Source organism: Mesoplodon bidens (genome assembly GCF_964165515.1).
Source record: "Mesoplodon bidens genome assembly, chromosome: 11".
NCBI classification, from domain to species: domain Eukaryota; kingdom Metazoa; phylum Chordata; class Mammalia; order Artiodactyla; family Ziphiidae; genus Mesoplodon; species Mesoplodon bidens.
Window position 1 is genome coordinate 15,949,965 of NC_138167.1, and position 14,249 is coordinate 15,964,213.

The window sequence follows — 14,249 nt, forward strand, 5'->3', positions numbered from 1 at the left end:
TCCCACAAAAAAACATTTCAAAACTCAATTGAAATTGAGTTTTCAATTTAGATAATCAAAAAAGTAGGAATACCATCCACTGTATATTATTGATTCAAATTGACAAGGTCGGTGGTAAATTGATACATTAATCAACCTTCCTCTTCTGCAACCCAGAATCATGTTTTTGTTGTTATTGTTTTTACTTAATTAATTTTATTTTTGGCTGTGTTGGGTCTTCGTTGCTGCACGCGGGCTTTCTCTAGGTGCAGCGAGCGGGTATTACTCTTTGTTGTGGTGCATGGGCTTCTCATTGCGGTGGCTTCTCTTGTTGTGCAGCATGGTCTCTAGGCGTGTGGGTTTCAGTAGTTGTGGCTCACGGGCTCTAGAGCGCAAGCTCAGTAGTTGTGGCGCACGGGCTTATTTGCTCCGCAGCATGTGGGATCTTCCTGGACCAGGACTCGAACTCGTGTGCCCTGCATTGGCAGACGGATTCTTAAGCACTGCGCCACCAGGGAAGTCCCTGTTGTTTTTTTTGGCCATACCGCACAGCTTGTGGAATCTTAGTTCCCCGACCAGGCATGGAACCCCGACCCCCGGCAGTGAGAGCACTGAGTCCTAACCTCTGGACTGCGAAGGAATTCCCCAGAATCATGTTTTTTAAAATAATTATCGTTAGGTAGCTACTTGTCTTTTTCCTCGTGTTTTTTTTTTTTTTTTCTCACCAGATTCACTTTTTAAGTTCTTCTTCTTTCCTATGTTTTGCCTTTAATACAGGCTCTGGTACATAGTAGTTGCTTTAAAAAAAAAAAGAAAAGAAAACGGTAAAAACAGTGAATTAGTCAGCTCTAGTACTTGAGGTAAGAACAAAGTAGGGAAGAACATATTAATCCTTTTTGAACTTGTAATTCTACCCACCCTCAGTTCATAAAGTACAAACAGTTTTACATCATGCTCTGATCTTCCTTTTTTTCTCCCCCCTTCCCTTTTCCTCGCCACATCATCTTATATTCGAGTTTCTTTTTCTTCATCCCTAGGGACCCGCGTAATATGTCCCAAAAGGGAATACATTTCCAAGGAAACCTTTTCTTTCTGCAAAAGAACACTGGTTGTGGTATAAACAAACCCATGAAATTACTTTCGACGTATCAAATGAGTCTTGGAGCCATGAGGAATTGAGGGGCTATATCAAATTTGGGGATGTGGATATACTCTGCCTTAAACTTGAGCTGAGAAACTGTCTTCAGGCTTTATCATAAATTATTTCCAGCAGCATTTAGGGAGCTAAGGACAAGATGCACATGTTTTATTAAAACTTACATATCGTAGAAGTGGAACGAAAGTAGTTTTGGCAATATCAAGTTAAGTGGAAAAAGAAGAAACCCAAGGGACATATAATGGGGCTGGCATATACTGTTCACTTAGTCAATCTATGCTTTTCTCCACAACCCCCAAAGTGAGGCTGTTTGGGGAAGAGAAGTAGCATGGAAAATGTGTGGAATTTTGTCATTTTGCTGAAGTTTTTTTGGCACTGATGGAAAACGTAGCTAAGCATTGGATAAAATAAGGCTTTATATTTTTTACAAAAAACATTTTTGGAAAGAAGTAACTTTCGCATTAAGAGGAAATCATTTGAAAATGAATTCAGTACTTTATGTGATTTATCAGACATAAATTGAGTTTAATTTTTTAAGTCGTGTATTATTGAGATTTATTTTTAAAAGTCACGCTATTGATTTTTAAGACCATTTCTAAGAAAGATGGTTTAAGTGGAAATTTTTCTCTGATTTAGTTAGTTTTGTTGCTATACATAACAGCTTAAAAACTAAGTAGTAACATATCTATATTTTTAAAGGGCCAGAAAAGTAAGTGTTTTGGAGATCAAAGTACTTTTCCTATTTTCCAGCACACATTATTAATGTTAATGCTACAATTTAAGAAATTGTATGTTATTTATACCACATGCAATATATGAGAATGTTTGATTAAGCAAAAGAAAAAAAACCTTAAAGCTATCCAAATGCAAGACCTCATGAAACTTGGTAGCATTTTTGCCACAACTGAGGCTATATCTAAATTTCATTATTTTTCCCTAGGATTTCCAAATTTTTCTTCTAAAGAAAGATCAGTTTTATAGGTTAGTCTCATGAAGTTGCCCTCATGTCATGAGGTTTGACTGAGTCTTAATAACTTTCCAGGGAAAAGAGCCTTGAATAAGGCATTGTATAAATGGGATCTCAGTATATAGGGAAACTGAGAAATATTAGCAAGAGCCATTCTAAAGACCACAGGTGAAGAAGAGCTAGAAATAATGAATGAAACTCTTTTTTGTATGTGTGCTTTCTGCTCAATTACCCAAATTGGCAGAAATAATATAAGCGGTTTAACAAACTGTAAAATGCAGATTTATAGCTGTGTTCAATGCTGCTCAGAGATTTGGGTTTCACCTGAAGTAAGTTTGATAGAGTTAATAAAGTATAGCCACAATGCCTTGTTTAATATTTCCTAAGAAAACTGCATTTTGTTTTGCTGCTCAGAACTTAAAAACGTTTTATTGTGGTTATTTTAGAAACATTTGCATGGATTTGAGGGGTTTACTTGTTTAGTTTTGTTTGCTTGTTTTTTCAGGCCTGTCACTTGCATTGGAAATTCCATTGTGTTTCCAATTAATAGATCCACCTGAAGGTACAAGCCTTGTCCATATTGAACAGACTCTCTAGTAGCTTTTTCCTCAGCTGATCTTTCCAAATGTTTATTTGCGATGCTCAGCCTTTTGCTATTCTATGTGCCTCATGAAAATTAAGCCACTCCAGAACTCATGTCTCCATGTCTCTTGTCACTAAGGGGAACTAGTGATGTTAAAATTTAGATTTTCCAATTATTACACAGAAAATAAATCTGAATCTGATTCAGTAGACTCAGTAGACCTCATGGACACGTTACATGTGTTACATATTACTCTGAGAAATGATGCATGAAGTTTGTTTTACTTATAAATTTGATCAAGTTTTGTAAATTGGATGTTGCCATGGCCAGGGAATGGGTTTTTCTCACTCTAGCTTAATAAAAAGTAATCACATATATGTCATTTGACTTATACTTTTCTTAAAGAATTAGAATATATTAACACCTAAATAAAATTATGTAATTATTAAAAATGATAAAAATAATAGCTAAGATTTAATGTGTACTTACTGTGTACCAGATACTATACTAAGCCTTCTTTATGTAATAACTCATTTAGAGTTAGATGCCATTATTATCTAAATGTTAGAAATACAGAAACTGAGACACAGAAACATTAAGTAAATTGTCCAAGATTATGTATCTAGTAAGATTGAATATCATGTCAGATATGAGATTTGAACCAAAAAATCCAGCCTCTAGAACCCACATGCTTGACTACTGTGCTAGAGTTTACTAATGATTCAGAAGGTACTTCAAGATCCTGTGGTGCCTCAGGGTTGGGAATAGCAACATTTGCTATGTTTACATAGAACACTGGGCTAGATATTGTGGGTACCCAATAAATATTTGTTGAAAGGATGTATGAATGAAAGAGTGAGTGAATGCAGGAATGGATAATAGGTACTACTGAGATATGCTAATAGAGAATTTGGCATAACTTAAACTCTGATTTACTATACATTTTGAGGTAATTCCATAGCCAACATTGAAAAATATGATTAATTTATAGTATTTACATAGGATTTTCCAAGAAATTAAATTTTTCTCATATTCCACAATTTTTAAAGGAGGTGGAGACTAGGAGTGGAAAATGGATTTTGGAGAAATAAGTCTATCACATTAACTACCACCATGAGTTCCATGAAGACAAATCAAATCCCATGTCTTTTTCTTTTTCCTTACCAATATACTTAGTTGACCAAGACCTGATACTTGGTTTGAACTCAATAATTATTTATTGTTAAAGTTGTACAGTAGAAAAAGTATATGATTTGTAGTCAGCAGAACTGAATTTTAACCCATCCAGTGGGCTAGTGGCTATGTTTCAAGTTCACTTCTCTTTACTCATTTCCATATTTATAAAGTAAGAATTATATGCCTCTATTCTTTGATAATGAAAAAAAATGTATAAGAAAAACATTAAGAAAACTGTAAAAAAAAAATCCTCAGAATGTGTTCCATGGAAAGCTGTTAATCTCTTTCGAAAAAAAAGTGTTCTGTTCAAATGTGTTGAAAACGTTATTTAAATGGAGTTCCTTTGTTTAATACTTCACCAAACTTTAATAACGCTAATTTGAATTGGGACTATCCAAGTACTAATTATATTATGCAGAATTTCACAAGCTTGTTTTACTGTATTGTCATTTCTTTATAAAATATCTAATAGGGAAACACTGCTTAAGCACAATACTGTTGTGATTGCATTATTAGTAGCATAGTACCCAAAATACAAATTAGCAATAAAAAATAAAAAAATTCCATGTAATCAACATAGTCAAGATCTATTAAGTAAAAATAATGGAAGCTTTGTAGCTCAATAGCCGCATATAGGTTTAGGGTAGTGATTGTTATTGTGATGACAGGGACAGAAATAGAATTACGGAAACATTCTAAACCAAAGTGTGGGAGCATCATTATTGTCATTATCAGAAAAAGATACAGGACTTAACAGTAGAGAGGCTGGGATTTCGAACTCCAGAATATTTGAATTTCTTTCTATTTGAAGTTTTCTCATTCCCCTGTGTTTATGAAATTTATACTGGCTGCTGGGTTGGAACGCTGAGTTAGGATCAGGGATTTATTCTCTGCCAAGTGAATGGAATTTAGGTAGTTATCACCAACTGTGGAAGGAAAAAATATCCCTTGATTTCAGTCCTATGTAGTGCTTTACTGTTTTCAGGCTCTCAATGCTTTCTAAGGAGGGTCAGTTCTAAAGAATTCTTTTTCTCCTGCTAATCTGTCTGGAAGATTCAAGATGGGGAGAATAGGAGAAAGCTAAATTATTTGGGGAATGATAAAAAAAATGAGATTTAGCTCTGGGGGAGGATCCTTGAGGCATGAAAGGTTGAGACCTTTAAGCTGAAAAAGACTCATTTCCCTCCCCGTGCCTCCCGCCCACACCCCCCGCCAGGAGTAAAGGGCAAGAGGTCGTAACAGTTATAAAAAAATAAACAAAAATGCTTTGTGACACCCTCTGAGATACCTGATGGATATTTGAGTGGCTTTTCGCAGCATTCTGCGTGGTGTAATCATGTCCGGTCTCCCCTTGGCTCTTCCATCATGTCCCCATCACTTGATAATGCCTTGTAGAGTGGAATGGATTTAGCATGTGGGGGGGTGGGGATGTGATGAAATGGTGGTAGTGAAGCTAGGCTCTGGGTGAGAACTAAGGCTGCTGATGGTATCTGGTTTACATGAAGGAGGCTGATGGAGTCTCCCAGGAATTCTGTGTTTGATTTGGACCATAGGCCAAAGTAGTTAAGAAAATCCCTGAGGCTCCCCACATTGTCACCCAGTCCTCCAGGGTTCTTCGCTGGGGTTTGGGGCCTCAAAAGGCCCAACAGAGATGGTATTGGAAAAGGTCTACCCTCCTTTATAATTAAATTTACAGGTTTTCAGTTCCCTTTTCGGCAGAGCACAATATAGCCTTGACCCCCATTGATAACAAGAGGCGAAGGAAAGAAACATCAAGGATTAAGAGCAGTTCCCCTAAAAGGACTAGATGGGAGCTGCACTGGTCTACACTGTCCATTATGGATCATCCCAGGCCAGGGGACTGCTGTCTAGTGGGCCCTGCAGGCAGGGGAGTGGGCAGTCCAGGCCCATCTTCCTACATAGAATCCTAGAGAGCGAAAGCATAAGCACTAAGGAGATTATGAAAAGAGTATGCCAAGGGAAGAATCCAAGGGGAACATGCCAAGGGTAAAGAAGAGCTTTAATTTGCTTATGAGTTTGAAAGTCCCAGGCTTCTCATAGTAACTGCAATTAAAAGGCAGCCCCTGCCCTTATGCATTTTATGACTCTTGAAAAACAAAACCGATGTGTAAAGAGACAACAAAATTGTACTATGACTAATACAAGGGTGCCTTTGTGGCATATCGTATATGCTTCATAAATTCTTGTTGTATTGAATAAAACTGAGTAAGAGATCTGGGAAGGGAGAATCCCTGGTCCACGAGTATTTCTCTAGAGAAGGTACTTTATTATTTTTAATTAGTGGAGTTAATGACTAACTTTTTTGGACAATTTCATACCAGAGGAAGGGAGTAAATACCAAATATAGATTTAAAAGATCCAACTGTTTTAAAATTTTAGGTGAAGGATGCTCTGCTGTTCCTCAATTGTACCACTTGTACTCCCATCTCAGGGCCTTTGCACCTCTTTGTCTTCTGTCTCACGTGCCCATCCCCCAGATACCTGTGAGTCTGGCTCTCCCACTTTATACAGGTCTCTGATAAATGTCACTTTTTCAGAAAGGACTTCCCTGATCTACTTAAATAAAATTAGCTCTGTTCCCAGCCCCGACCCACCATTTGCCTCTCATTCTTTATCCTTTACGCTACTCTAGGCATCTTTATAGCTTTATCATCACCTGGTCTGTGTTTATTTGTGTACATTCTATCTCCTTTCATTAGAATTTTAAGAGCCAGGAGAAGAGAGATGCATCTTGGTCTGTTCACTAGTATATAGGTTATGTCTAGAAGAGTTCCTTGCATATAATAGGCACACAATACTTGTTTAATGAATAAATGATTACATTAAAAGAGGGTTTTATGTTTTACTTCCATGTATGTACTATACAGAATATATATTCATATATAATATATAAATTATAGTGTATATATATTATTTTTATGTTTTCAAAAATATAGTAATTTTCTTTTTGTAATTTTTTATTGAAGTATAGTTGATTTAAAATCTATTAATTTCAGGTTTACAGCAAAGTAATTCATATATATACTCATATATATATATATATATATGAGTATATATATTTTTTCTTTTTCAGATTCTTTTCCTGTATAGGTTTTTACAAAGTATTGAGTATAGTTCCCTGTGCTATACAGAAGGTACTTGTTGTTTATCTATTTTCTATATAGTAGTGTGTGTCTGTTAACCCCTGACTCCTAATTTATCCCTCCCACCACTTTTCCCTTTGGTAACCATAAGTTTGTTTTCTATGTCTATGAGTCTATTTCTGTTTTGTAAATAAGTTCATTTGTATCATTATTTTAGGTTCCACAAATAAGTGATGTAATATATTTGTCTTTCTCTGTCTGACTTACTTCACCTAGTATGATAATCTCATCCATGTCGCTGGAAAGAGCATTATTTCATTCTTTTTAATGGCTGAATAGTATTCCACTGTATATATACACCACATCATCTTTATACATTCATCTGTCATGGACATTTAGGTGGCTTCCTTGTCTTGGCTATTGTAAATAGTGCTGCAATGAACATTGGGGTGCATGTATCTTTTCACATTATGGTTTTATCTGGATATATGCCCAGGACTAGGATTGCTGAGTCATATGATAGATCTTTTTTTAAGGAACCTCCATACTGTTCTCCACAGTGGCTGCACCAGTTTAAATTCCCACCAACAGTGTAGGAAGGTGCCCTTTCCTCCACATCCTCTCAAGTGTTTATTATTTGTAGGCTTTTTGATGATGGCCGTTCTGACCGGTGTGAGGTGATACCTCATTATAGTTTTAATTTTCATTTCTCTAATGATTAGATATGTTAAGCATCTTTTCATGTTCCTGTTGGCCATCTGTATGTCTTCTTTGGAGAAATGTCTATTTAGATCTTCTGCCCATTTTTTGATTAGGTTGTTTTCTTGATACTGAGCTGCATGATCTGTTTGTATATTTTAGAGATTAATCCCTTGTCAGTTGTATTGTTTGCAGATATTTTCTCCCATTCTGTAGGTTTTCAACAAATGAAGTAGAATAATAGTTTACTTGAGAATAACTTTAGGATAACAGTGCGACTGTTACTCTCCATCATTACATTTTTTCATATCTAAAACCGCTCGCCTCTTTAAATACATGGAAAGTTTTTTTTTTTTTTAAATTTTGCATCTAGTTGTGGTTTCCTGCAGCTTACATCCCTTCAGTAATAGGTCTGGTGAGGTGTTTTTTTTTTTTGCCCAAAAAGTCCCTAAAAAGGTATTCATGTTTATATTAACAAACAAACAAAAAATAATAGAACATAGCACAGGGAAAAATATAAACAAGAAAGGGAACTATTTTACCTACAGAAACACACTTTCAACTCTGCATTTCTCATGCTATTATTAAAAATATCTCTGCTTGGACAGAACCATTTTGTTTCCATGCTAACTTCTCATTTGTTTCTCCTGTGAACTTTTAAAATTCAGTGTTTGGCAGCAGTTTTGTTTTCCTTGGAACTAAGTACTGTGTAACATACTGTTAGCTGAAGGCTGTGATGTAGAAATTTATTATTAAAAATAAAAGAGAAAAAAAAATAAAAAATAAATAAAAGAAAAATTTATTCCATAAGGATGAAAATGACTTAGTGTCAAGGAAGTTAGGATTTTCAAAATGCTTTACATAGCAAATTGTGTTTCTCTGAAAGGAAGTATATTTTATTTCCTAGGAATAAATTTAAGCATCTTCATTTTGCCCATCCTGATTAATGGGAGCTGAGAAAGAAGGAAAGATAGACAGTTTTACGGAGAATTCCTTCTCTTTGCCGTGTGTAGGCATAACCTTGGTGACCTATATATCCTCAAACCTTCTGGTGAGATGTTTATTAAAGTGTTATTACCCATAGGCATAATCATAGTTAAATAGCCAAGAAGGTATTTTTTATAGAAGGTGAGAGACAAACATTTTTTTCTTCCTGAATTAAGCCAGGTACTCTTTATCAACCAGAATATATTTGAATTTCCTATTTATTATTCACTTTTTCATTTCAATTTCTCTCTCTTTCTCTGTTTTACATTTCAATTGATCATAAAATCAGAAGCATTCCTCCTCCAAAAAGAGTATCACATCATGTTAATAAACTTTTTGTCTCTTTTCCCAGAATGGCCTAAGTATCATTCTGCTCTTCACTTATATTGAAAGTGTAGTCCATTGAAGTGACATCAGTTGCAAAAAGAAAAAATAATTCCACAAATTCTACTTCTGTTCCTCATTGTCCATGACCCATTTCTGTCTTTTATCTAATCCCATGATATGTCAATGGACATATGCAACTTAACACTAATCCTACCTATGGACTCAAAGGATGTTTCAACTTTCTCACTGATATAACATCAACATCAGTTTGCACTTAATTCTGTAATTCATTGACTTATTATGCAAGCTCTCCTCTTTACTATTTATTATAACTGACCACTTTTTTTCATTTGTCCTAATCGTTAGTTAAGAGAGTTGGGCTAAGGAGGTATCTCTGTACTTCTAAAACATTTAGCTCTATGGTTCTGCTTTAATAGGAATACTTACCAGCAGCCAAATGCTTCATTTTAACTTAAATAATCTGTAATATTAAATAAGTCAGGCAGTTTATCATACTATGGATAGTTTTTTTAAAAGGCTACTGAAAACATGGTGCTTATTTTAGTCCTGGATCCATGATCTGAGGACAGTGCTCTTATGACAGTAAAATAAATTCTGTGTCTGTAAATAGGGTAAAAATTCAAATGCTGTCATGTACTAATATGAAGCTGATACTCACTCCCCTTTCTGTGCCAGGTATGCAATAATCATGGGAAGAAGCAGAGTCCTGACACCCTATCCAGCCCTCCCTGCCTTTCTCTGCATTTAAAAAACAAATGCGAGAAAATACTGTAACAAACCCCATATAGTCAACCCTGAAGTAATGTTAAATTTTGGCTCAGATTTTTTTAATGAAAGGTATCAATAGATAATTTTTTTAATGATAAAGCCCTTGTGTGATTTCCTCAAGTCCAAAGGGAATACAATCTTTGTTGAATTCCTTTGCCTTTCTTCTTATTGAATAGAGAACATTCCAGGATCTTACTCATTTCAGAGTTTTTTTATTTTTTGAATATTTCACAGAGCATGTAGATTTATGTAACTTTTTATTACCTATAAAAAAGTAGCAGCAGTATCATTTTAAAATACATTTTGAAATATTACCACATGCTTTGTCAACTCAGACTTTCAAATATATTATAATCATGGTATTAAATAGATAATATAAATATATAATGATACAGTGGAATAGAATTCCCTTAGCCTAAATCTCTCTCATTAGTCTATTGTATACTGCAAGGAAATAACTCTCTGATACGTAACACATTTGGCAAATTTACTATTTCAAAGTTTAAAATAAAAGGTTGGAGAGTGAAACTTTTGGAGGTTTATAAGTTCTGGTTTGTAAATTATCTTCTCTTCTGTAGTAAGTGATGACCCAAATGAGTCTGCATTTTGGATGTTTTTGTTCTTTGACTAAAAATTGTCTTTAAGATAGTTTATGGCAGAGGGCAGTGAATCCCGTGTTTTTCTTACCTTAGTTCTGATCTTGGAGAAATGTTATGTTCTTGACTTAGTATCTGTCATCATCAGATATTCCCCCTTAAATTCACATAGGTGGATGACAATTCGTGTTTCTGATGTATTTACCTCTTTTAATTGTGATACTCATGCGTGGTAGAATTTACCAAGTTACCCTGTTCATTTAAATTCACTAGCAAGAGGGTAATAGTCATAACAGCCTTTTATAACCTATTTTCTTGAGAAGATTTAGATAAAATAGTGAGAGAGAGGAGAAGGTAAGCCTTCTGCTTAAAAATCATTTTTATTTATCAGTCTAGTACTCAAGTTTATTATCTCTTTAGAGTTGCCAATGCAAGCATCTCACCTCCCTGTTATTAATGAAAGATATTCCCAAAGTCTCAGTAGGACAATGGTTGAAATTGTCAAGAATTGTTTTGATAGTTCTAGTGAATAATTACTTAAATATCCTTAATTTATGTTTCTGAATCAGACTATTTCATTGGTTGATTAGTATTTAATCTTATTATAATTAACTTTAAATTAGTATTAATGAATATTTACTAGCAGGTGTATTGCCAATAAATCTACAAATTTAAAACATTAAAGCATTAAAGAAATATCCATTAAGCATTCAATTTTATGTGATGATTATCTGGGCTAATTTACCCAAAATTGCGTGCTAGCCAAACTATAATTAAATCATTGTAATACTTCTAAGGTTTGCAATAATCGACTGTCTTATCAAAAATGAGTAATTTAAAATGACGTAGTTGTATTTTTCACTTATTATACCATGATCATTTCTCATGTAATTTTTTAAAAGGCTCTGAAGGTCAATTTTTTTTTAAACATCTTTATTGGAGTATAATTGCTTTACAATGGTGTGTTAGTTTCTGCTGTATAACACAGTGAATCAGCTGTACGTATACATATATCCCTATATCCCCTCCCTCTTTCATCTCCCCCCCACCCTCCCTATCCCACTCCTCTAGGTGGACACAATTTCTAATTGCTATATTATATTCTTTTCTATACTATAATTTATTGAATAGTTACCCTTTGGTTGGAAACACAGTGATTAGCACATTATAACTACTAGATTCTTAACGATTTTATTTACTGGTCAAAGTGTATGAATTTTTAGTAGTATGTAATATGTATTAAAGTTGACATACATGGTACATGTCTATATTTATGTGTTATATATATATGCATATATATCTCAATATATATATGCTATATGCTAGCAATATATGTGTATACTTATCTCCCTAAATCCTAACCTAATACTCTACATTATCAATTTGCTAAAAAATAGGCAACAGTAGTTTTTTGTTATTGTCTATACTGAATTTCTTTCACTTCCAACAAAGTCAGTTGTTTCCCGTAAACCTCTTGGATTGATATTTATTGTGTAAATTGTCCTTATCCTTTCTTCCAATTATCTATTAGAGTTGTGTTTATTGCAAGTTTGTAGAGTTCTTAGTGTACTGAAGATATTATTCTTTACCTACCATTTACTGCAGATATTTTGCCAATTTGACATTTGTGCAGACATTTGAAGATTTCATGTAGTCTGATAAATTCATCTATGTTTTTTTTTTAATTTGGAAAATCTTTATATATTCCAAAGTAGTTTAAGTATTTGTATTGATTTTATTCTATTTTATACTTATAGTTTGATCTTTTAAAATTTTAACTCTTTTTATCTATATAGAAGTTATGTATATTGTAAGGTTCAGCTCCAATTTTTTCTTTCTTTTTTCATTTGTTGAATAATTCATCAAATACCCATTGATTTTTATATTTTCTTTTTTACCTTTTGTTACTACATGTACTTGAATTTATTTCAGAACTGTCCACCACATTGCATTTATTTGTATTTTGAGTCTTAAATCACTATCCTATAATTTGAGTTAAATTTTATAATACATTTCAATAACCACTAGGGCATTTTCATCTCTTCTAATATTTTCATTCTTAGAAGTTCATTCTCTCAGATAAAATTTAGGTGCTTGTGTTTTTCCATTTTTTTTCTTAAAAAAATATAAACAGCTTTTGATTGAAATTGAGTTAAACCTGTAAATTTATTTAGGTAAAAATGAACACAATAATTTTATTGAATTCACTCTTCTTAACCAGGAGCATTGTATGTTTATCAGTAAAGTTTTACCATTTCCTGTGTATGGTTATCAAACATTTCTTGATAATGTTCAAAACTATATTACTTTTTTGTTGCTACTGTGATCAGTTTCTTTGTTTTTTGATATAGCTACTGAAGAGTCACTGCTGTTGTACAGAAAAGTTAATGTATAGAAGTATGTTCTATAGTATGTCTTGTTAGCATGCTAGCTTCTTAATGGTAAGGAGTTCTTCCATTGGTACACATGACTAGTGAGTATACTGGACAGAGAAATGGAATTTTATTCCTCTCAGTTGGTATCTTGCATTTTCTTAATGCCCTTCAAGTTAAATGTTATTTTCAATAAATAAATATTATGCTTTGAAGCAAAGTAGCTCAGGACTATTACAACTATGGGAATAACTTGATAATGTTTTGTAGTCTTTGTTTTTATAAAAATTTACATTTTGTACTTTGGGGGCATATTTCACCTTAAATAATTTTGCTTCTTTGAACTCTCATATTTTTGTGATATTATTGAAACAGAATTTAAAATGATTGAAATATTTTGGCCTTCTGGTTCTTGTAATTCTTGACAGTAGACTAAGCTATACACTAGTAGATTTCTGTAGCATATTTTCTTAATAAACTAGAAGCTTAATGGTATGAAAATAAAGCTTAACGTGGTTTAACATTGATCTAGAATGTTCCTGACAGCCATAAAGCTGTACTTTAGCAGACTCATTTTGTCACACAGTGATATTAAAATATCTTCAAAACAACTAGTAGTTGAACTATTAGCTATCAAACCAGAAGTGTATTACTTCAGGTATGTTAATTTACTCATGAGGTCAATATAATACCCTACTATTAAAACATAGATTTCAAAAACCTCATTATTCTTTAAAAGAAAGAGTAGAAATAGTTGCCATGTAAAATAGGTATCATTTAATTTACTGTCATTATTATATTATCTTACAGCTCATGGGACATTCAGAATGGGACCACAAACGAGGGCCAAGAGGATCACAGGTAGGTTTCTTTTCCTTTCCTTTTTTGCATTTTGTTTCTTAACACTTTGAGCCATGAGTTTTCTAAAACTCATGAAATAATAGTAATGAGAGAGAGGAAGAGACAAAAGAATCATGCCATTTGTTTTTATTTAAGTTAGCTGTAATTAAAGTCAGGTTTCAAATCCCAAAGGCAGATGCCCGTATACTCCTCTGAAGAGCTTTCTGGTATCCCAGACTGGTTGTGTTTATATGAATGTAGATTTTATATTCATCTTGTCTCTGCAGAATACGGTTTGATCAGCAACCTACTCTCTTGATTTTATTCCCTTCCTTTGAAAATTTTTCTATGTATTTTCTTCTTTTCTCTACCTTCCTGGTTTTGGTTAAATATTTTGAAATATAATGAGAGTAAACCCTAAATTAATTACAGAGTTTTGTCTCTAAATGAACTGTCTTCATCTTAGGGACATAGAAAGATGAAAGGATCTATTATTTTGGAAAGAAACAAATTATAAAACTTTCTATATTACCAGACTGTTCTCATTGTCTTACTTTATGTCTTAGGCAAGGAGAAAAGCTTCCATGACGCATTTATGCTTTTTAATGACCTAATTAGACAATGTGGATTTGTTTTGCTTCCATAATTACTTTGTCTGACAGAATAAAGGCTGA

General features: G+C 33.5%; 1 protein-coding gene across 1 annotated transcript in view; it reads left to right on the top strand.

Annotated features, from left to right (window-relative positions):
• PDE3A (phosphodiesterase 3A) overlaps positions 1-14,249 on the top strand; it is a 314,910-nt gene that overhangs the window by 177,031 nt on the left and 123,630 nt on the right. The window contains exon 2 of the mRNA XM_081249969.1: positions 13,546-13,596. Within this exon, the coding sequence (XP_081106095.1) occupies positions 13,546-13,596 (51 nt within the window). The remainder of the gene's footprint in view (positions 1-13,545; positions 13,597-14,249) is intronic.